General features: G+C 34.4%; 1 protein-coding gene and 1 pseudogene across 2 annotated transcripts; one reads left to right on the forward strand and one right to left on the reverse strand.

Moving 5' to 3' along the window:
* Window positions 1-24673, forward strand: LOC110817281 (defective in cullin neddylation protein). 2 transcript variants are annotated; one of them, XM_022045738.2, is made up of 11 exons: window positions 1-232; window positions 937-998; window positions 4821-4957; window positions 13631-13689; window positions 13909-13932; window positions 17159-17241; window positions 17361-17425; window positions 17632-17684; window positions 21801-21902; window positions 23172-23231; window positions 24333-24673. In XM_022045738.2, the coding sequence occupies exons 1-11, from the start codon at window positions 230-232 to the stop codon at window positions 24465-24467; spliced, it is 783 nt and encodes a 260-aa protein (XP_021901430.1). In that variant the 5' UTR covers window positions 1-229; the 3' UTR covers window positions 24468-24673. The 2 variants fall into 2 exon arrangements, with proteins under 2 accessions (XP_021901430.1, XP_021901432.1); XM_022045740.2 differs by having other exon boundaries at window positions 4-232; window positions 17635-17684.
* Window positions 14516-15184, reverse strand: LOC148268821 (heat shock protein 81-1-like; annotated as a pseudogene).
* Window positions 24674-24840: the final 167 nt, after the last annotated feature.

A 24840-nucleotide genomic window follows, 5' to 3' on the forward strand; every position in this document is an offset into this window, starting at 1 on the left:
TAAAGCAACTATAACTATAGGCACGCAGCTCCCCCTTCAATACTGTCGGGCGAGAGAGAGAGAGATAGACCGCCAGTTTGAGAGAGAGAGAGAGAGAGAGAGAGAGAGAGCAAAAGCTTAGCGAAACAAACCCTAGAGGTTCTCTCTCTTCAACTTGTTCGGGAAAGATCTTCAGCTTTTCTTTCTCTTCCAGGATCAGGGTTTTGTTATCCTACAAACTCCTTCAGAAATGGTTAGTTCCTTTTTTGTTGACACAATCAGCATTTCATTCAGCCTGTAGGCGTTCTCTTTTTGGTATCACTCTTTAATCCTTATTTGGTTGATTTTATTCTTAATTTCGTTTTATATTTTTTATACCCTGTAGTTCGAGTTAAATTTTCTTTTGAACATTTCTTCCATTCTTATTTCCTAAATTTACTTCAAATTATATAATTTTTAATGTAATTGTTCTTTCGCAGTTAGTAGAAGCGTAGATAATACTTGTTTTTTTTTTTTTGCCTTTCAAAGGTTTACCACCGCGTTTATTATATTGAATCTGTAAGTCTCTGTATTATATTCAAAGCTATGTATGAATATGTGAACTCTAAGAAAAATCATGGGATTCATTAAATCTATATTTATGTTTTTTACCTGAATAAAAAAGGGAATTTCCTAATCAATTATATAACTTTTTAAAATAAAGTTCATCTGTTAAAAACATAATTGTAGTTGCGCACGAAGGTCATTCTGGTATCAATCAAAAAGCTGAAATTTGATCACTAACAGAAAATTGTGGAATCATTTCTCAGTTTTTATACTATGTAAATACGATTTTCAGCTACAGAAGTACATGTGTGCAGGGAGTTTTAGAAGTCTGTGAAGTTCGGGTTTTCATGTGTTTGTTCGCATTTTACTTTTTCTATAGACACATATATAACTTTCTTCTCTTCTTGCCAGCACAAGTTGGGCAGAGGCCACCGCGACAAAATTCAGCAGTTTGTGACAATAACAGGAGCAAGGTAACCTGATATTTGCAAGTGATTTGTACTGGTATTTCTAGTTCATATGCCCTTGAATTTAAATGCTGAAAAATAAAAAGTCATGAAAAACTAGAACAGTCTAAAGTCATGTGCTTGAGATGGCTTGGTTTTAGAGTGCTAAGAAACGTGATGAATGCAGCTCTTGATATGAATGGTATGTAGGTTTAAAAGCTGAAATGCCAAATAGTGAAGATGGAAAGAGTAAGCTACTATGTGGGGAAACATACCTAGGGACTAGGTAATTTCCCAATGACTTAAAAGAAGCAGAAAAAAAAAGAGGAGAGGTGGTAGAAACATGTTTTTGAATGTTTTACAAACTTGATTCTTTCAATTTAAATTAGTTGCCTGTGAGACAAAAGGAAGTCATAAGCAAGTAGTGAGTTGGTCACCTTGTTACACCTTTCAGCAAGATAAAAGAGCCATGGTGACGAAGGGACATTTTGTTGTGAGCCCCTAGATGAAGAGGGAAGAAAATCGAGTGGCCCCCTATAATTAAGATTGCAAAAGAAGTGGATATACATTAATGGATCCACTTGCCTTATGGGAAAGGATGAAATATGATTTTAAACTTTCTCTACATCCAACATACTCATATGCCTTATCAACCCTGATTGTGACAAAGTTCGCCATTTCGTTAGTAACAGAGTTGTGTAAAAATCTTGATGCCCTGCCACAAATATTGTGCTGTCACTTTGCTGTTGCTCAGTTCAAACTGAGGAAATCTAAGTAGTGCACATCAATGGTGATGGGCCCTAGAAAGAGAAATGAACTACAAGGTGTTTGAGATTGCGTATTTGGTCCAAATTGAAGAAGTCTAAAGTAGTGCACATCATTGGTAACGGGAGAAGGGAACTTGAACTAGAGGGTGTCTGTGAGTGCTTATTTAATTCCAGTCTTTGTGTTTGATAACACAAAAAGTAGGGTGTTTATTAGGTCATTGTGAAGTTATTACTTCAATTCTAACTTTTTAGATTTTTTTAGAAAATAGAAATTAATCAATTTATTTAATTACTCTTTCGATATGCTCTTAAAATAACAATATGCACATGTAAATCATGAAGTAATTGTAGTAAATATTCATTTTTTTAATTTTTAATTAAAAATACTGCATACTTTTGTAATTAGTACTTTATCCAAATGCATAACTACTTATTTTCTAAGTATTTATTTGCTTTAACTAATAGAAAACTCCATACTATTATGAACACATTTCTTTCAATAATCCCAAACACCCTCCTACACTCTCAATTTACTCTTGCAAAGCTACAACTATTCAGTGAAGTCTTCATTCTCTTGTTAAGATTTAGATAATAAGGATCCTCCCTCTTTTCATAGCTTCCCTACTAAAGAAGCAATTTTCAATGTAAGTAGAAAGATTTGGTGCTAAAAGAGCCTTTTTACCAATTTTCCACACAGGTTCACCCCTCTTGTGAGGTTCACTTTACAAAAATGAGGTGAGGATGGAGGTTAGCACATATTTCTTCCTCTTAATCATTCAAATTTTGCAAATGGTTGTCATCAAGAACCACTTGTTGGTAACCATAGAGAATTGCTAACATGGCACAATCTACTTTCTTTTACATAATGAATACACAACTGGGTATGACTGGAGATGGAAGGAGGGCCTAGTAAAGCAAATATCTAGTCTTAATTGTGCTCTTACAAGATAACAACTATTCACTAAAATCTTCTCTCTTCTGAAGATGGTCGATAATAAGGATTCTCCTCTCTTCTCATAGCTTCCCAAGTAGAGAAGCAATTCTCGGCCCAAGTAGAAAGATTGTGTGCTGAATGAGTCGTTTGCACCATATAATTTCATCCCACCAGTGAGGTCCACTATATAGAGGGAGAGGTGATGTAGGCTGACATCAACACCACCAGCTAATAGCTAGAGAGGAGTGCTAACATGCCACAATGTACTTTCTTTTAGACAAGGAGTACACAACTAGGTGTCTCTATTGCAAATGGTCACCTTCTGCCACTTATCCTTCCAAAATCTCACACTTGACTAAAGCCAATGTTCAATTGAAAACACGCATAGAACTCTCTTCCAACTCGAAATTGATTGTTTTCAATAAAACCACCAACAAGAATCTCTAGACAACTTGGCCTTGCAGCCACTCTCATCAAGCCAATACTTCCACCACCCTCAGAGGCCATTTTTCAAGGAGCGCCCTATTTTTTTTAAATTTTTTTTAGATGCAAGGAGCGAAGTGAATGAGAGGCAATTATAAGATTAACCTTGCTAACTAGTTACTTAAACTACATCCAAGGGTGTCACATGAAACTTCCTTCGAGCCTTCAAATAACCTCGAGAAGTTGAAATCGGAGTGATCAAGTTTTGCAGTTAGTTGACCAGAATGGGAGCAAGAGAGCTAAGCTAATACATGGGTAGATTACACAAAGTGCTTTTGACAAATAATTCTCCCCTCGATAAAAATCCCATCTCCCAACTAGCTAGGTTTTTCCCAACTAGACACTTCAGGATTCCAAATGGCTGTCTTTGAATTTAGCTTCTAAAGGCTAAGCAATATATTCCAAAGGCAAAGAGGACATTTTTTTCAGCTCATGATTTCTGCAAATAACCCCATCTCCAACCCTTTCCCATGTTAATTCTTCCTCGATTTAGCTGACTTGATCTTTAAGCTGTAGACAGCTTAGGGCGAAGGAAAATGCATATGATGATTATGACGAGCTTAGAATTTGATTTGCAAAAATAAGAGTCAATAAGCAAAACACTTGTCTAGCTCTAGAGAATCCTCTACCTCTCACAAACCTTGGATTAACAGCCACTTTTTAGTGCTAGCAACAGTTTGTAGGGCCTCCATGAAAAAATGAAAAGAAGAGAGAAAAAAGGGATCCCCTTGTTTAAGATTTCTTGAGGGTATGAAGAAAAAAATTTGTAGGATCTCCCTTGATGAGAACCGCTGAGGAGGTATAGGTGATGTAAGCGCCCATTCACAAACACCATCTCTCCCAAGAATGAACTATCTTCAACATCTGGAACAGGAGCTCCCAAAATAAATGGTCAAGATTTTTTTCCCCTACAATCATTCTTGCAAAATAAGCTTTCACCATCCTTCTTTGCAGAGAGTGGACAACCTCATTAGCGATCAAAGTGGCACCTATAGTTTGCCTCCCCAACCCCTAATGGACCTTTTGGCTAGCACCTTGGCATAGGCTTGAAATCCTCAACTTTAGTTGTTCTCAAAATATCTGAATGAGAACCAAGGAAATGGAGTTGAAACTATATATAAAAGCTTAAGTTCATAATAAATCACCTAATTTATTATTTATAGGTTAACACACCTTTCATGTGCTATCGTTGCTAGACTGAAAGAGTGATAAAGCATAAGCTCTCTTTACTTTGATAAAATTCTATTTGTAGGAAGTGGTGAGAGCTAGATATTGATTCTAGACATCTAGCTCTTTTATTGTGTCAAATAATTAATTATAGTCAAGTATCCCAAACGTTGCAGCTGATAGAGTAGATCAATTTATTATTTATACATTAATAGAAGTCTTTGGACTAATGATGTAGTTCACCCTGATGTTATCCATGATTTAGTTGAAACATGAGATGCTTGATGTTTATGTTGGTTATTGGTGTCCTTGGCAGGCCTGTCTAATTGTGTGTCTACATGTATTCATATCATATGTGAGTGAGTTGGTGGGTGTTTATAGGCCCTTATGAATATGTGTCTATTGTAATTGATGCATGGAGGCTTTGCGGTTTGATAATTCTTTTTCTTTTATGGAATATAATTTTTTGAAATATTCTTTTATGGAATATAATTGCAGTGAAAAGGTTGCTCTTCAGGCTTTAAAGGCTAGTGATTGGAATCTTGAAGGTGCATTTGATGTATTTTACAGCCAGCCCCAAATTAGAACTTACACTGATACTAGGCATTTGGAGGAGCTTTATAAGAGATATAAAGGCAAGATTTACATTTTTACTTGACTTATTCCATATATATATTTGTTTATCTATTTTAGCACATTTATGATAAGAATTTGAAACATATTGCTGTAATTCCGAAGTATAATGCATGTGTTAATACAATTTAAAATTCAATTAAGTCTCCAGCTTGGTTATTCCCTGGCTTCATTAGGATTCTTGTTTACTTCCAGAATAATTCCAACTAGCATTTTGTAGATCCCCTCAAGGCTGTGCTCCCTAACTTTCTCCTGCATGTTGTTTTTAAATTGTTGCCTATAGGGTCTTTATTCCTTGATCCCCGTCATTAGGATGGTGTGCTTGTGTTTGCCTTCAGCCATATTAGATTTGCCTTGCTCTGATACCATGTGACTCAATGTAGACCTGTAGATGGGCTAGTTGCTATACTAGCAGTAAATACCTTGAAATTTACTAGGAAAATTTTAGAGACTTCTTTAGAAAAGATTATTAATAATGAAGTGAATATGAAGGATTTGTTTCTTATATATTAGACTCCCTAGAATTAGATATAACCTATTTCTACATAAAAAGGAAAAACAGAACTGTAAAGTACTCTTAATACTGATAGGAAAAAGTTAAAAAAAGAGAGAATTTGTAGCACTAAAATAGGAATTCGAAGATGAATTAATAAAGGAAAATCCAGCCTTAACTACTCCTATGTTTAGTAAGATCTTCATTCTTGCTGTCCAAGTTTTAGTTTCCTAAATTATCAAGGAAATTTGAATTTAAAGTTGACCATATTGTCCGATATCCCGTTTGTGTATAAAAAATAGCTACATTAAAATTGGAAACTTGTTTGTCACAAAGAAAGCATATCTTTTATCTTCTTAATGAGGCAGGGAAGTTAGGATCTAAACTAGTTGATGCTTCTATGGATCTTAATCTCAAATTGGATATAGACTAGGGTGAACTTGATGCAAAATGGAGAAGTTTTGGATTGCCTGATGGATCAGAAATCATAATTCTATTAAATATACTATTTGGGAGTTTATTATTATGGTTTTGGTCTATAAAATTGAAAACTTTCTCAACCACATCAACCGTACTTACAACTCTAGTGTGCCAGACTTTAAGCATTCCCCTTGGAGCTCCTACCAATGGAATGGCTACCCAAACTTTGGGGCGAGGTTGCCATACACTCTCACCATCATAGGGCTAAGTATAGGAGTATTAACAAGAATGAAAATTTTGCTAAATATAAAAGTAGTTAAGGGTAGATTTTCTTTTATTAATTCCTCTTTATTTTTCTATTGTAATGCAAATAATTTCATTTTTTTTTCTAATATTTGTTAATATAGTGCTTCACTAAACATAGGAGCAAACTCATATTTTGATAGAAGAAGAGATCCGGATTTTTTTTACTTCAAAAAAAAAAAAGATCCTGATTTTTTCCTTTGCTGCTTTATCTTAATGGAAGATTACTTGAACTGGTTTGACATGTCAGATGCATGCCAAATGAAGTTTTTTGGACTTGCAAAATTATGGTGGTCCAGTATTGATGAGAATATAAGGAGTCAACTAGAAATTGAAACATGTGATATAAAGTGAAGTATTATAGAAATTTGAGGAAAAATATTTACTCTATTTTTCACAACTACTTTGGTATTACAGACTACACATATATATACAAAATTTCTAAGTACAAATAGGGAAATTATTCTTATAGTAGAGACTTTTTCTTTCAAAAAAAAAAAATCTTTATAGTTGGGATTCTAAATAATTACAAAATTATGAGAGAAATTAATGGTAAGAGCTGTATAGGAAAATATTACAATTATTTAGGAAACAAAATATTTATGTCAACACTCCTCAAGTTGGTGCAAAGATATTATACATACCCAACTTGCATATCAAGTTGTGAAGAGTTTTATTGTAAAGTCCTTTAGTGAAGATATCTGTCACCTAATTGTTAGAAGATACATGATATAAGCATAAGGAGCGATCAACCACTTTCTTTTTATGAAGTGACGATCAATTTCAATGTGTTTCGTCCGATCATGTTGAAATAGATTTTGGGCAACATTAATGGTTGTTTTATTATCATAAAACAATGATAGGTTTCATTCTTTAAACAATTTTAATTTCTTCATTAGTTTTTGCAATTATAATAATTCACATACCCCTTGAGCCATTGTTCTATATTCTGTTTCAGCACTAGAACGGATGACTACACTCTGTTTCTTGTTTTTCCATGTAATGAAGTTACCTCTATCGAGTGTGCAATAACCGGTAGTTGACCTTCTATCATCTGGAGATCCAGCGCAATCAATATCTGTAAATGTTTCTATCTTAAGATGACCATTTATGGAGAAGAGTAAACTTTTTCCTAATGCAGATTTCAGATATTATAATATTCGAAAGACAACATGTAAATGAGTCTCGCGAGGATCATGCATGTCACTCATCAGGCTAATTGCATATGTTATATCTGGTCTGGTATGTGAGAGATAAATGAGTATTCCAATCAATCTCTGATATTTTCCCATGTCAATTAATATACCACTATCAGTTTGTAGTTTGTGATTACTTTCAATAAGGGATTAGCAGGCTTGCAACCTATCATTCCAGTCTCTTTTAACAAATCTAAGATATACTTTTTTTGAGAAATAAAAATTCCTTTATTAGACTTAGCAACCTCAATTCACAGAAAGTACTGCAATTTTTCTAAATTCTTGATTTCAAATTCTCGAGTAAAAAGTCTCTTTAATTGAGTCATGTCCTTTGTATCATCTCTAATCACCATAATACCATTTACATAAATAATGAGAGGAGTGATCTTACCCTCACAATGCTTGATGAAGAAGGTATGATAAACATTATTTTATTGATATCTGAACAAAATCATAGTTTTTTCTAAACTTTTCAAGTCATACTTTTGGAGATTGTTTTAATCCATACAAGGCCTTCTTTAATTTGCAAACATTCCCTTGTGCTCTTTCATTTTCAAATTCAGGTGGAATTTTCATATATATTTTATCCTCTAAGTCCCAATGGAGGAAAATATTTTTTACATCAAACTAGTGTAAGTTCTAATTAAGATTAGCTGCATAGGATAACAGTATTCTATTTGTATTTATTTTTACGACAGGTGCAAAAGTTTTCTAATAGTCAACTCAATAGATATGAGTAAACTCCTTTAGCCACTAGTTTGGCTTTGTATCTCTCAATCGACCCATCTGTTTTGTGTTCCACTTGCAACCAACCATTTTCTTTCCTTTTGGGGTTGAAATAACCTCTCATGTTTCATTTTTTGAAAAATACTTTCATTTTTTTAATCATAACTTCCTTCCATTTGGAATCTTCTAGAGTTTCTCTCAAATCTTGTGGAATAAATACAGAGGAAACAGATAAGACAAAGGCTCTATTGGAGGGAGATAGAGAGTCATAGGAAATAAAATTAGACATAGGATGTTTAGTAGAAGTTCTGATCCATTTTTTAAAAGCAATGAGTTTATCAGATAATTCATAAAATAAAGATGACTCACCAGTATCTTCAGGAATTGAGAAAGATTCTTGACATGGGATAGACTGTATGATGACTTTTTCTATCTTATCTCTCCTTGAATACCTCTTCAAGTTCGGTTTATCTAGTCGTCCAACATTTTCTTCTTGAATAAGATCCTCTGGCATAGAATTCTACTCCTGAGTATGACTGTCAAAGGTTACCGAACTAGGTATCACCTCTTCCATTTCATTTTTCCCTTGAAGAAGTGTTGGGGTGGAGCTGAAGTATGGTTTAGATTTTTTAAAAGTAACATGCGTAATCATAAAATATTTTTTAGACAGTAGATGATAACACTTGTAACCTTTTTGAGTAAAAGAATATCCAACAAATATACACTTGAGAGCTCTAGGTTTCAGGTCACTCAGATTTTTAATATGGACAAAACAAACACATCCAAACACTTTAGGGGGAATAGTATAAGAATTTGTACCTTACAAAATCTCTAGAAGACTTTTAAAATAAAGAATTCGTAAAGACATTCTATTAGTAAGGTAGGCAGCTGAGGGAACTGTATCTCTACAATAACTCTTAGGTAGATTAATGGTGAACATTAGTGATCGAGGTATCTCCAGTATGTGTCTGTTTTTTCTTTAGCAGATCGATTCTGTTTACTGGTGTAGGCACAAGTTGTCTGGTGAATTATCGATTTGACTCCAAGTAAGTGTGGAACCCACTATCCATATATTTCGTATAATTGTCAGTTCTCAAAATTTTAATTTAAGTATCAAATTATGTGCATATCATTTTATGAAATAATTTAAAGCACGAAAACACATCATTTTTTGCTTTCAACATGTAAATCTATGTTAAGCAAGTGCAACAGTTAATGAAAGTAACAAACCATCAATGACTGGATAAAGAGGTATTCTGAGTAGGTTCTCACACATTAGAGTGAATAGTCATAAAATGACTAAAACTTCTATTATTATTCAAATAATAAGAGTTATTTTTATGTTTAGTAAGTTCACATGTATAACAAAATAAAGAATTCATAGAAGTTTTCTTAAACAAATTAGGATATAATTTTTCTAAAACAGAAAAAGAAGGGTGCCTCAATCACCGGTGCCCATTGTAGTATTTTCAGATTGACTTCCTTGTTCTCAGTGGTGGCTTGATTCTCAATTAGATTTTGATTTCTCTCTAACACATGTAAGTCATCCTGTAGTATACCAATGCCAATCCTGTTTCTTAATTGAAGATCCTGAAATATACAATAATCAGGAAAAAATTCTACAGTTTAGATCTCGAATAATGGTACTAATAGATAATAGACTATTAGGAAAACTAGGCGCATGTAAAACTGAAGACAATATAATAGTTTGGGTACAATTAATGAAATATGTTCTAGATACAGTAGTATATGACCCATCTGTTATACGAACATTTTCTTATTTAGTACGAAAAAAATATATTAGAAATTTAGTGGAAGAGCCTGTCATGTATCTCTTAGCTTTAGAGTTTATAATTCAAATATCATGAGTGAAAATATGAGAGAGAGAAAGAGTACTTGATTGTACCATATTTGATGCACTAATAGTTGTTGAAGAGTTAAGTTTAGATAAAATACACTTCAGGTTTTAAATCTCTTCGGTTGAAAAAGTTTCAACTGTTGGTGTGTCAGGTGCTTTACTTGTCTCAACCAAGTGTGCTTGAGCTCTCATAGGTCCTCTTTTCCTTCCCCCACGACCTCTAGTGGGTCGTCTATGCAATTTTTAACAAGTCTCCTTAGTGTGTCTTGGCTTGCTGCAATAGTCACGATTCCATTGGTCTTTGGAGTGATCAGACTGAGCAATTAACCCAGCTTTCTCAACTGGTGTTATGTGGAGTATAACAATTTTTTTATTTTCTTTTTGTTGAACATAAGAATAGGTTTGTTCTAATGAGGGAAGGAGATCTTTACCAAGTACTTGAATTTGTATATGATTATATTTGGCATTGAGACCGGCCAAGAAATTATAAATCCGCTGATTTTCTATCATTTTTCAAAATTTAACAGCATCGTCGGAACAATCTGGCTGAAAATCTTGATAGTAATCGAGATCCTGCCATAGTTCACTAAGTTTAGAAAAAAACTAAGGGATAATCAACTCTCATTGATTTGTGCTGTGAATCTTATTCCGGAGTTCATAAATTTGAGCATCATTGTCCACTTATGAATATGTTAGAGACACTACCTTTTATATTTTTGTAGCAATATTGAGCAACAAATATTTTCGGGTAATGTGAGCTTATATGGAATTAATGAGGCAAGATATTACCAAGAAGTTTTCGGAGTCTCATATGTGATATTTTAAACTACTGACATCTGGTTTCTTCTCATTATCAGTAAAATAATCCTGCAATCTTCTAGTTTGATAAACAGTAAACAAGATTTTGACCAAATAAGATAATTAGTTCAATCAAGATTTATAAGACTTACTTGCAATGATGTGTTGTCAGAATTAGGGACTAGTAGTTTCTTTACTTCTGTCATGTTTGAGTACTAGAAACAAGAAAAAGAATAATAACCAATAACGAATTTCATAGGGATAGAACAAACCTCCAAAACAACATAGAGGCCAGAAAAAATTTGTGATGCCGGAGAACAACACTGCGAATAATACCACAAAATCTGAGAGGAATAATGCCACAAAATCTGGAGCGGAAGAGGAGCAACACCGCGAATAAGCGATGAAAAATACCAGCCAGATCATGACCACTAGAGAACAGCAAGAAAAGAACCTGTGTGCGACAAAACAGAGAAGCAAAACCAGCGGTCCGTGTGAAAAATTGAGTGCAGCTAAACAGAGAAGCAAAAACCAGCAGGAGCTTGCTGTGAAACCAGCAAAACCCACGCGCGAAGCAGCCTCTTGCGCGAATGGCCGTGCGTGAATTAGAGCAGATTGGTCGGACGAGACCAAATTTGCGATGCGCGAAGGTGAGAGCCGTGAGCGAAGGGACAATGTGACGGAAAGAGCCGTGCGCAAAGGAGAGAACTGAGTTGGGTTGGGTGTGCATGAAGGAGAAACATGAAGCAGCTACTGCACGAAGGGCCAGACGAACAGCCATGCATGAATGGCTGGAGCAAGGCGATCAGGTAGGGTGGAGATGCTCACCGGAGAAGGGCGGCTGGCCAGCCAGCATTGAGGCAATGATTACATTTGGGTAGGTGTTTGAGAATATTCTAGGAATTGAAAGAAATCTTAAAATTAAAATCCTAAAATACCCTTATTTTGCTCTGATGCTATTTAGAAATTTGAGAAAAAATATTTAATTTATTTTTTATTAGTTTGGTATTACAAACGACACATAGGGAAATTACCTTTATAGTTGAGATTCTAAATAATTACAATATTACGGAAGTAATTAATGGTAAGAATTATATAAGAAAATATCGTAATTAGTTAGAAAACAAAATATTCATATCAACAAGTACACTCAAAAAAGTTTGAAGAATTAAAATTTAGAGATAGTACAAGATGATAGTCAAACAACATTTTGATTCAAAGTAGTTGATATTAAAAGAGGATTAAGTTGGCAGCCTCCTCCAATCATAGCACAATCTTACCAAACTGCTCTTGACTTGGAAGAATATGTGAAATATCCAATTCCGAAGACCATTGAACTTTTGGTCATGGAATGCACTTCTATGGATACCTTTGGATGAAAAGGTAAGCTAAAGAATTGGTCAAAAACAATTTCTAAGACTCCTTCTAAAAGTAAGGATATTGTTTAATTTAAGTGTGGAAAGAGTGGAAACGAGTTAGGAATGCCAAAAGAAGAATAACTTTCATGTTATAATGAAACAAAAAGAGATGCAAGGAAGGGATAATGGTTATCCTATGATCTTTATGATTTAGCTCCTAATGAACAAGTAAATATCTCTATTTTGTCTGCAGTAACATGCATATCCATGGACCTTAAAGTGGAGGAGCAAGAAAAACCACCATGTGTTCCTATTGCTCAAAAGATTTTTTTCCCCAACAGATAACTCTATGGAAGTTACAATATTATTCACAACATCTTTTTCTTTTTTTCAACAGTAACCAAGCTCCGATACCATGTTGTAAAAAATATTACTTTTCTTTATATTACGAAAACCATACAATGTTGAAAAAGAAAAGAAAGTAAACATACTGTTTATGAAGTATCTTCTAGATTGTAACAGTATTATTACTATTTTAGCATTAAAAAAAGCATATGCATCTCAACAGATTTGGCACAGAAAGATTCAGTTAGGATAAAGTCTTGGTTGCATCAAGAGAGTTTTCTTTATTAGATTTTAGCTTTTATCAGTTAATTCTTTTTGTCTCATTTATGTCTTTTGTTTATTAGATGTGTGAGGTGTTTAGTTATGAAAAGTTACCTAGGGATAGTATTATGTCCTTGTTGGCAATAAGAGTTTTACAGAAAGAAAATTATTTACTATAACTCTTGAAGATGTTCAGTTTTGGGTTGAACCCCCTTGGTGCTTGTGAATATATACTTCCTCTTTTCTTTTCACAAAAAAAAAAAAAAAACTCTTGAAGATATTGGTTCTCTCTTGACTCCCAAATCAACCTAGTAAGCACAGGACAGATAAGAAGTAGTTACATTCTGCAGATCCTCTTTCTTGTTTCCAAATTTTCCAAACCTATAATTTAGATACTAAATTAGGGACCATATTAGATTAACTGAGGAATGGTTTGCTAAATTTCATGCATTTTTATCATAATCTCTGATAATCTCGTTTGGTTGATTGTTAAATTGGGATGTTACTATTATAATCAAATTAATTATTTGTTTAGCTTCAGTTTGAGAAAGCATCACTGCATTTCTTATATTTTGATGTGCGATGCTTAGACAAATAATTGTCTTCTTTTCTTTAATGCTTAGACAAATAATTGTCTTCTTTTCTTTTTTCCTTCTGTGGTCGAAAGATGTCTATATTAAACCTCTTTTTTCTTACAGTTATTTTACAACAATATAAAAACTAGGCCTATTTTGGTGATAAGATTCAAAAAAGGTTTGTTGTTATCTTTTCAAAACGAAGATCCGAAACAAGTTCAGCAATTTGACATACAGTTTCTTTCTTTAGTCATGAATGCACCTTGTACAGATAGCTTTTTTTGTTTTTGAAACAGCTTTTAATGACTGTTATGCTAAATGTTTTTCCAACATATTCTGCAGATCCATATTCTGATATGATACTGGCTGATGGGATCACTCTCCTTTGCAATGACCTACAGGTAGCCATTCTTATTGTCAGTTGATTAGTATTCTTGATCCCCGTAACTGTCCTACTTATTTACATTTCACTCATCTTGGAGTAGTATACTACTGTTGGCATTAATCTTCAGCTCAAGATTATTTTGGAATTATTATCTGTTATATTGAAGGCATCTCAAAGCCTAAAACCATTTATTTTTCACAGTACGATTGACATATGAACCTTTATTTTTTGGCAGGTGGATCCTCAAGATATAGTCATGGTATGCATACTTTACTACCCTGAATCCGTTGCTTCTGGTTTCTGGATTACCTATTCTGAATTTCGAAATGTTGGTTTTTTTTTATGAAAAAGGAAGTATTACTGATAGATAGAGAAATGAATTCCTATTACATGATAAATAGGTCTTATCTCTAAGGCACTCACGTTCATTAGGATGTTTGAGCATAGCTCTGGGCTTCACATTAACATGGAAAAATGTGGAGTTGTAGGTATTAATAAACCAGACAGCATAGTGAACAATCTAGCTGAGACAATTAGATGCGTGACCCTAGCTTGGCCCATTGCATACCTAGGCATTCCTTTGGACAGTAACCCTAGGTGTAAGTCATTTTGGAATGCGGTGGTCTGTAAAGTGAGTAGGCGCTTACAATATTGGAAAGGAAGTCTGTTCTCATTGGGAGGTAGGATCAGTCTTATTCAGGCATGTTTGTCTAGTATCCTTATTTACTACATGTCTTTGTTTAAGGTCCCCACTGGTGTGATTAAGCACTTAGATGGTGCAAAGAGGAAAATCTTACGGGCCGGTAACAGTAAGGAGAGGAGAGATCATTTAGTGAAACGGGAGGTGTTTTGCAGGTCTAAAGCTTTTGTAGCTTGGGGCATGGGGAACCTTAAATCTATGAACTTATCATTATTGGTTAAGTGGCTCAGACTTTTTTCGAAGAAACGTAATTCTTTATGGTATAAAGTAATCAAAAGTGTTCACGGGAGTAAGTGGAATAGTTGGGATGCAGTGGCCACAAGATCCATACAACACAAAAGTCTATGGAAGCTTATTTCCAGTTTGCTTAACATCTATTTTATTTGCTTAACATCTATTTTATTCTTTTGAAATATTTTTGTGGTGACAATGACCTTCTCGGCAACCAAGTAAGCTGAGAAGAAACCAACACCAAACTGCCCAGTCATGCTCACATCAGCTCTGGCCGCCAATGCTTCCATGAATTCCTTGGTACCAAACCTTGCAATAGTATCGAGATTGTTCACCAAATCAGGCATTAGTCATGCCAATACCACTATCAATGATGGACAATGTGGATGAAAAGCTCAGGTTGAGCATCAAGCTTGCTCTTGTCTGTCAAGCTCTCGAACCTGATCTTATCCAGCGCATCAGAAGAATTGCTGATAAGCTCATGAAGAAAGATCTCCTTGTTGCTGTAGAAGGTTTTGATAATCAGACTCAGCAACTGGTTGATCTCTGCCTGGAAAGCAAAAATCTCTGTCTCCATCATTGATCCGCAACTTCAACAACTTAACAAAGAAGATCTCTAGGGTTTTCATTGAGAAGAAATAGATGGAGGGGAAGGTTTAAAGAGAGCAGATAAGAATGAGGATTGCATAACATCTATATTCTTTTTTGATATGTAACATCTATACACCTCTAACTAGGTAGAAAGTGTCAGATGGTTCCAAGGTCCTTTTTTAGGAAGATCTTTGGAGGGGCAACCGACCTTGGCTACCCAGTTTCCACATTTTTTCGCATATCATGTTAGCACAAAACTCCGATCAGCAAGTATTTTTGCTTTTCTAACGGTCCTCTCATTTGGTGTTTTCATTTTCTCCCAACTTTGAATGATAGAGAAAGAAACCAAAACTCTTTAACATGACGAATTTGTTACAATCTTTTCAACCCTTTGAGCAGTCTGATTGCAGGGTATGGACCCTTAAATAATTGGGGACATATACCTGTAAATCATTTTTTGATCACATAAAAAAGATTTCTTACCCCAACACTCTTACCAAAGCTTTCTAGTAAATCAAGGTCCCTTCAAACGTGAAGGTTTTCGTGTGGATAGCAATTCTGAATCGACTACACCAATGTCTTGCAAATTTGTTGGTCCAATTGAGCTTTGTCTCCTGAAATGTGTTTAATGTGTCATAAAGGAGGGGAAACATATAATCATCTCTTTCTACGATGTGAGATGGCGTGGAGGCTATGGAGCAGACTATCTGACACTTTTAACTTATCATGGGTTACTCCTTATATTTCATCAACACCAATATTAGTGGTTTCAGTTAGAAAGAAGCCTAGACCACTGTGGCAAGGAGCATTGTTTGCAGGTCTTTGGAAAGTTTGGTTAGAAAGAAATCTGCAAATATTTGATAGCCAATCTTTGCCAGACATGCTTATTTTACAAAAGATGACTTTGATGGCTTCCTTTTGGGCCAAGGCTCATTGGAAATATTCTGACCTTTCCCTTACTGGTCTTTATAGGAATTTGGATACTATAGTCACGTAATCTGAGTCCTCTTCTGTGTTATCTACTTTTAGTTTCTGTTATGTTTCTTTGGCTTCAGTTGGATAACTTACCTGCTGTTTTCTTTCCATTCCCCATTTTCTCAATAAAACTTCTTTTACTATGAGAGAGAGAGAAGAAGAAGAAGAAGAAAGTACAAGTGAGTAGGATAAGCCATCCTCTTAGGCCTCCAAGAAGAACAGGAGGAGAAAATAAACAAGTCAGAAAAATGGAATACAAAACAGCATCCTAATCCCTTTATAACAAGTTCAAAGAGACATCTCTGGAACACACTTGAGCCTTGGCCCACAAAGAGTTCAAGAAAGTCATCCTATCCCAGATACTGGGAGGATACCTAATCCTTGAAGATTCTAGCATTAGGATCTGGCTACAAAAAGGGGACCTTTCAAATGGATCTTAGCTTCTTTCTTTACCCCAACTCCTTAAGAGACGAATTCAGAAAGTTTGGTTATGTGGTGAGGAAATATGTACATAAGATTTGAGAGGAGTAGAAACTTTCCATTAAGGTCTCTCAAAACATGTTTTCTTTTTCTTGAGAAGTGTTAATTTATGCCTACAAAATATAAATTATTATCTACTTTTAGGTTAAAATATTGATTGATCTCAATTGCGAATTGTTTATACGCCGAAAATAACTCATGCTCCCGAGGCTCTGCTGCCATCTGCTTGTGCATGTGGATGAAATTTCATGATTATAGGTCATATTGATGAGTTGGGACAATTCTCTTTCCAGACTGGATCTTTATGTGGATTTTAAGTAGTTTTGCATGGGGTTGAAAAGTTTCTGTTCTTTGCTTGACTTTGGTTAAACTTAAATCTTTAGTTATCATTACAATTGTGTGTCTGTTTGGTTTTAATCTCTAATTTTCATATTGTTGATATTCAATTGCATAAGTTATTCATTTGGCTGATACCTCTGGTGATTCGGCTTTTTTGTCTTTGTTGCAGCTAGTTGTTTCGTGGCACATGAAGGCTGCCACAATGTGTGAGTTCTCTAAGCAGGAGTTCATTGGTGGATTACAGGCATTAGGGTGAGGACATAAATCATTATGCTTTTGTTACTTGTTTCTAGATTCTAATGATTAATGGTTAGGATTTTGTGGATTTCTTCGATAGAAGTCTTATAGAAAGCTAAATTATTTGGTGGCAGGATAGATTCTCTGGAAAAGTTCCGTGAAAGGATACCATTCATGCGCTCTGAGCTGAAAGATGAACGTAAGTATGGTGGTTCATATATTTCATTATTTACTAAGTTCTAACTTTTATTTGGTGAAATGAATTGTAAAATAAATAAAATTCCTCAACGATTATGACTATGGTGTATTTATTTCTTAATTTTTTTAAAAGTAAAAAATGTAACTGTTGAGAGTCATGGATTACCTGTTTTATGCTGTCTCTAAATTGATCTTCTTGTGCTTTAGCAGAAAAGTTCCGTGAAATATATAACTTTGCTTTTGGCTGGGCAAAGGAGAAGGTATACATTTTTGTCCCCATCAATCATGATTATGGTGAATGTTGCTTGTTCCTGTTTTATTGTGCATAATCTTGTTATGGCATGTGCTAGAGTCAATGCATTTTAGCCGCAAAGGCTGTGCCTTGTGCTATATGTGATAGAAAGTAATATACAACTAAAAGTTCATAATGATACAGCCCAATCTTGTTCCTTCTTGCCTCTAAAGTTGTGCTGTGTGGCATATGTTATAGAAAATATTGTAGGTAACGCATTTGTGAGAGGAAGCTCATCAACAATATAGCCCAAGAATTTTCATCACACTTACTCATATTAAAATTTTCTACAAGAAAAGAAAAATTGTAAGAAAGAGAGAAGGTACAGAAAAGGGAGGATATGGTATTCTCCTAGAACAAAAACATAAATGAAACAAAGAGAATGAGCAAAGAGGTAAATATCCATTCATTAAAAGACCTGAAAACAATAAGCCAAGATCACCGTTCTATTCCAAAGGAAATCTGGGAACTGAGTGCGGTTGGAAGATCTTATCATTTTGTCCCAAGTACTGAACGCATAGACCAGCAAAAGTAGTGTGTTTTGGTAAAACATCATGCTCTTCACGCCTTCAATGCTGTTGAAAATGATCAGAACTGGAAGAGCCCAATGTAGCAGGACAGAACCTCAAGTCCTCAGGTAAAGGAGAGTTTTTGGTTTTCCAAATCTGCTTGGCCGCATGATAATGGAGTAACAAGTTACCATTATTGAACTCCAATAGCAAATCAACATTAGGAGATAAACCATATTTGGTTTCCATATCTATGGAAGAACATTTGTGTTAATCCTATTTAGTACCTATTTGTACTTCTACTATAATTTGTTTATCATTATCTTGCATTGTTTCCTTGTGAAAGCTAGTTCTTTTGTTTTGATTTATATTGCTAATGCCAGAGCATTTCTTTCTATCTTTGGTTAAAAATCCAAATTCTTGTTTTCTATTTGTGATATATGCGTGGTTACATGAACCTTGATGGAAGGGCCTAGTTTGGATCAACGGATATTTATGGAAGCTTGTTCTTTTTCTTTTTCTCCCTTCCCTTCCATTTGATTCTCCAACCACTTTTTGGGGTTAGGTTTGTAGGTTAGAATTATTAAGGTTTTTGGATTGGCAGTCTTGGTGAACTAGATTTTTTGGCTTAGGATTTCTTACATTCTTGTACCTATATTAATAAAATAGTTTTAGTTTTTGAAACACTAGGTGCTTATAAGTAAGTGATAGCATTTAGTTGCCGATTTAAAATAAACATATACATGCTTGTAAAGTGTCTTATAAAAGATGTTACTAATTAAGTCTTGGTAAAACAACATGGAAAATATTCTAGACAGGTGGGTAAGTTGATGTTGTTAAGAGTGAAGCTCCCTTTGCTAGTAGCTACGCAAAAGGTCGAGGGTCAGTATGCTTTTTCTAGTGTTTAAAATGTTTTTTATAAGATTCTAAATAGGAAGCAGGTATAGGCACATCTTTTGAGTTTGCCAAACAGGTATAATTTTGGGTGACACAAATAGTTAGTTAGATCTTTTAAATAGATCTTGGAATTGTGTTTCCTTTTTTTTTTTTTCTGAAAGATGGAATTGTATGTCTTTCAGATCTGGTATCTATTGTAATTGTGTGGGTAAGATTATGAATTCGTAATACTTTTTAGGAATTTATTTATTGTTTTAATTCTTTTACGCTTCTCTAGTCACAATTAGATTATGATTAAGATAGAATCTATAAGTGGTATTTTAATTTCTTTCAAGAAAAGAATAACGATTATGTTAGATCTCTTGATTGTTATCTAGTTACAGGTCTTTGTTAATAGATATCTAATTGAGGGTTGGTGTTCTGAGGGATTTCTTTTTCCTTACGAGTTACCTTGAAAAATTAATAAAGCCTTGTTAAGAGAGAACCCTTCGATATCTTGAATTTAAAAAAAATTATTTCTATTAAGAAAAAATCAGCTTACATTTTCCTTGTCACAATTTCTTATTAATATACACTTCTTACGACAATATTAAAATATAAAACTACCCTCCCAATGAATATCTCTATAACTCATACTCAACCGGGTTATGTTACCAATTTGTTGAGTACTTTGACTTGATCTAGTTACAGGTCATTTTATGAAGACAGCTAGTTTGAGGCTTATGATTGTTTCCAGTGGTTTTCCTGCAGTATTAATTAACTTGAGCAACTAATAGGAGCTCTATAGGAAAGTAGCTTTCCTCCTCTTGACTTCTATTGTCAATGACGGTGAAGGTTGATGATTTTCTTCCCTTGCTTTCAAGTGTCTGGTATTGATATGGATTTAAGTGTCTCTAGTCAATTATTTTTATAGTCAAACATACAGGGAATTTGTCAATAATAGTGCACTAGTTGGATGTTGGTGCTTGGAGTCATCTGATATGAAAGATAACAAAACTAACATAAGTTTTTAGGAAACTATAACAAAATGCGGTTTTTAGTAAAAAGTAGCACTCATGCTGGCAGTGAATGAAAAAATGATACAAGTTAGTAATGTATAGCTGAATAAGTGTTTATTTTTAAAAAACCAACAAAAACATTTAAGACAATCAAGAATGTTTATTTCCATTTATGTGTTTGTTTCAATATCTAACGAAAGAGTCTTTATTATCATCTTTATATTATCTTATATGGTAACCTCTTTGTCTAGATCATCAAGTGTCCAACATGCACATCAAGTGTTGGGCACATCTCCCACACCCATACCAGACATGTCCTGTCTAACAAGGTTATGACACTAAAATTAGATAATCTAAGCAACATGTCATCTCATGTCGGTCAGTCGGACACATGCACTTAACTGAACATCTTAATGTCTTCTCTCCTAATCTACTGGCTGGTAAAATAATCTTTTCTATGTTGGATTTTGGTCTTCAGATTCCCAAGCCTACTTGCATATATTCCTTCTAGTTTTGCTCCCATCATCCCTTGATTAGGAATCTAATCTTCACCAATCCCTTTTGGAAGAAAAACTTTTTCGCTTGGATTCTGGTACTTGATCAGATTAACACAATGATTTGTTACCACACACAATCACACAGACTGCATGGGGCTAGGCCACCTGTCATTTGTACAATGTGTTGTCAAAGTTTGAGAGTAGGAGTCGTTTATTGTACATATTTGTGGCTTGGGAGATCTTTGAATTCTTTGCATTGTCCGGGGAGGCAGATTTGCTTGCCACCTCCAATATTTTCATCTCTTCCATCTTCAACAGAATAGGAGCAAAGCTCATGAGAGTTTAGAAAGGAGCTCTTTTGCTATTCTTTCGGTTTTGTGATTGAAATGTAATAAGAGGATGTTCCAACACCTTTTTAACTCACCACCTTCTAGAGAATTTGCAATGGTTTTTTCGGGGGGAGGGGGTGTTTAGCAGGGTTGTTCTTTGTTCTTTATCTGACTGGGATTGAGCTGTTCATTTTCTCTGTACTTTTCCTTATGTTTTTGGCTATTCCTTCCTTATTAAACGGTATTTTGTCCTCTCTTATTTCCTCTCTTTCTAATAATCTTCTGTTACAAAAAAAAAGACAATCTTGCATGAAATTATTAGCTGAATTTTTTGTTGCATCCTTCAAATCCCTAGCCAGGAAAGGTTGCTCTAGTTAAACAAGCGAACACTTCTGTTGGATCAGCTTATCTTGTTCTATAATATTCTGTTTCTTGTCTTTTTGGTTCATGCCTGTCCAGAAAAGTAGAATGACAGATGTTAAATCTTTAGATAAGCTAAATCAGATTTCTGATTAAATCATTGATTAAGAATTACAAGCTGGGGCATCTCAGATTTTGGGATCATCCCTTTATGACTATCAATAAGAGATAGAAGGCATTGATTACGCTCATATTGGCAGAAAATGTGTACACATAATGCAGTTGGCACTGACTTCTATAATGGATCTGAAGTATTATTGACCAAGGACTGAAATACACAGTCCTAGCTTGAGGTTTGGCTATTTGTGAATGTAATTAACACCATCTGAAGTTCAACAATACTTGACTATGGTAGCATAATGGATTCTCCAAATTCTCAACCACTTTAGTTACTTTGTAGTGCTTAGTAACTGATGTTTCTTTGTTAATTTCAGGGCCAAAAGTCTTTGGCATTGGATACAGCAATTGGCATGTGGCAATTGCTTTTTGCTGAAAGGCAGTGGCTATTGGTTGATCACTGGTGCCAGTTCCTACAGGTAGCTCACCATATTGAACCATCCTTCCCTAATTGTGTTTGAAACTTGGTCAAGAAGGGTTTATAGTTTCAGGAAGGAAGAAAAAAGTTGTTTACAGCTGTCATTGTTTGTTTATATACCTGTTATTGATTTGAGTGGAGCTGCTATTTTTAATTGAATCTCATTAGCTGTTGCTGAACATTTCTGTGGATGTAATCCTGAGATGTTCTTATATTGATGAAAAAAAAATGTAAACAGCCACTTGGTGCCCTCAGGAAATTTATTAGAATTAGAGCCATCAAGCTTCATCAGAATATCTTTCTTTATTTTACTAATAAGATTTGGCTGTCCTAAAAATTCTTGTTGCTCTCCATCTGTTGATGGATCAAATGTTGCAATATAGCTTTCTGCTGGGATTTCCTTAGTTCCTATTCTTCTTATATAACATTGTAATAGACTGCTCTAATGCTTATTCTTTTGTGCTCAAACTTGTAAGTAGAAATTCAGTCTCTATGCTGCTACATTGATGCTTGAGCATTTCTTATTGGTCGGAATTCTCCATCTATGCTTCTTGGTTCAAATCTGCATGGTTGACTGTTTCACCTTGGTGCCACTTAAATGTTGGGGTTAACAGGAAATAAAATAGAAACAAGGACGTTTCCTTGTCTGGGTACATGTGTTGTTTCCATTTGTTTTAAACTGACAACATAGAGAGCACAAGGCCAGTTCATAACTTTTACGTCTCTGGTCTAAGTTTATAAATGCGTAAAGTTGATCAATTCTCTGGGAGGGTGGTCATGCCAAGTAGATGCCTAGCATTACATGAGTCATAAGTTGATTCAGTTTGCATATCTGCTACGCATTAGCGTTGCTTAGGAATGCGGTTTGCAGTTGTCCATCTGGGTCCTAGTTGTGATCTTCAATCTATCTCCCAGGTGTAAACTAATAAAATCTGCAGGCTTTTCCTGCAGCTCTAGTCGTATATTAACAATACTGATGTTTATCCTTCCAGCTTCCTCTCTGAAAATTTGGTGAATCTTGTAAGCTGTGGAGATGGGACTTTATCTTTTCAAATGTTCTTTTAGTGTTTTTTTTTATTTATCATTCACAAGTAATATAGCGTTTTCCAGATTTTTCCCCTAGTTGCTGATCGCTAAATCGTCCAACTTTAAAAGTAAATGATTGAACTGAAGTTTCTATAATATGGAAGCATAACTACCTATGAACATATCATCTGCGTTCTACACTTTGAACTCTAACCTTTTGTCTTTCTGATGCCTGCAAAATTAGGCCCGGCATAATAAAGCAATCTCTAGGGACACATGGTCTCAACTGTTGGAGTTTGCGAGGGTAAGATATTTTTAAACATTTGTTTATTCATTTTCTTTTCATGTGGAGTTGCTATATAATTCAACTGCTACTACTACTTTTCCATTCTTGCCAATCCTATTTTAGGTAGAAATTTTATGCTTCTCGTATAATAATGGAGCTTTAGGTTCGAGATAACATGATCATTTATTTATTTTATTTTTTTGTTATTAGTTCTCGAACTGGCAGTTGTGTTGTTTGTTTAAGTTTTGGTGCTTACTCTGTTTTATTGCATTTTCTAAAACGATTTTCCGGGTAAAAGAAATTTAAATTCCAGTACAATAGAAACAGATTTCATGTGGTTGGTTTTTTTTTTTTTTTAATTTCAGTACGTGGAGGATGAGTAATTTATTGCAAGTTCTTTGTTAATATTTTCAGTATTGAAAATTCTAGTCTTGTAGAAGAGATAATTTGGTTGATATTTTATAATGTGCCACACTGGTCCAGTTTCTTCTTCTACAAGAGAAAATGGGTTTGGCAGGGAAGTCCTTTCACATTTCGAAACCTGTAAAAGAGGGGGAAAATATCATGCTTACTTTTCATTAATTGAAAGTGACTTGTTGCGAACTTGTTTCAGTTTGAAGGATAAAATTTAAATCTAGGTTAAAAATTTGTTTTTGAAAATTTGAAAATTTAATATAATCAAATTTGTATGGTAATGAACCAAAATCACAGTACTCTTTTTTTTTGTGTCCTTTGGATCATAACATTTCAAATTTTTTTCCAGAGAAAAATTTTGAAATTTTATTAGTACAATAATTAATAATTTTTTACTCATATATATATTAATTTTTTCACTGTTTACTTTTAATCAAATAAATGATAAATCAGTATTAGAAGTCACAACATAGCATAAAAATTATAATATAGAATTAATTGTAACTATGGTATAAGATATATCATATTTATAAAATTTAGTATCTTTTACCCAAATTTCCTGGAGATCAAGACAAATTAATTAATAAATTTTGGGTTTTAAGCGGAACTGGAAAAAAAAAAAGACTGATTAGTCTAGTTTGGTTTCAATGTTACTGAGCATAAAACTCATGTCTTCAGTGTTTTTTTTTTTTTTGTGGTGTGCAGACGGTTGACTCTGCGTTGTCAAATTATGATGCGGAAGGTGCATGGCCGTATCTTATTGATGAATTCGCCGAATACTTGAATGAGAACAGCCTGGTTCAGAAGGATCAGTTGGGTGATTGGAGCCTACAACGATGATTGAGAGAATGTTGCTTCGATAATTTAGTGAATGCTTTGTGAATTATTGTTCTCCTTGAAACGAGGAAAGGTGTCTCAAAGAGAAAAGAAATTTGATTTGGTTTTCTAAAGATGACTGGTGCTGGATTTAATTTCTTCCATGAGATGGTTGATATGGTATATGCATTTTGTCATTAAATAAATTATGGGAGCATGTTCTTTTTCCATTATTGGTAGTGTTTGTTTATTTCTACAACGGGTACTGTATTGGTTTTGTATCCTTCCACTTACTAATTGTGTTCTACGTTGATTTGATCTTGTGGGTAAGTACTGATGTTAAATATGCAGATATGTTGTAAAGTTTTCGAACGTATGCCATTCGTAAGTGTCTAAT

Source organism: Carica papaya, chromosome 2, assembly GCF_054855325.1.
Source record: "Carica papaya isolate Zhongbai chromosome 2, ASM5485532v1, whole genome shotgun sequence".
Classification (NCBI taxonomy): Eukaryota; Viridiplantae; Streptophyta; class Magnoliopsida; order Brassicales; family Caricaceae; genus Carica; species Carica papaya.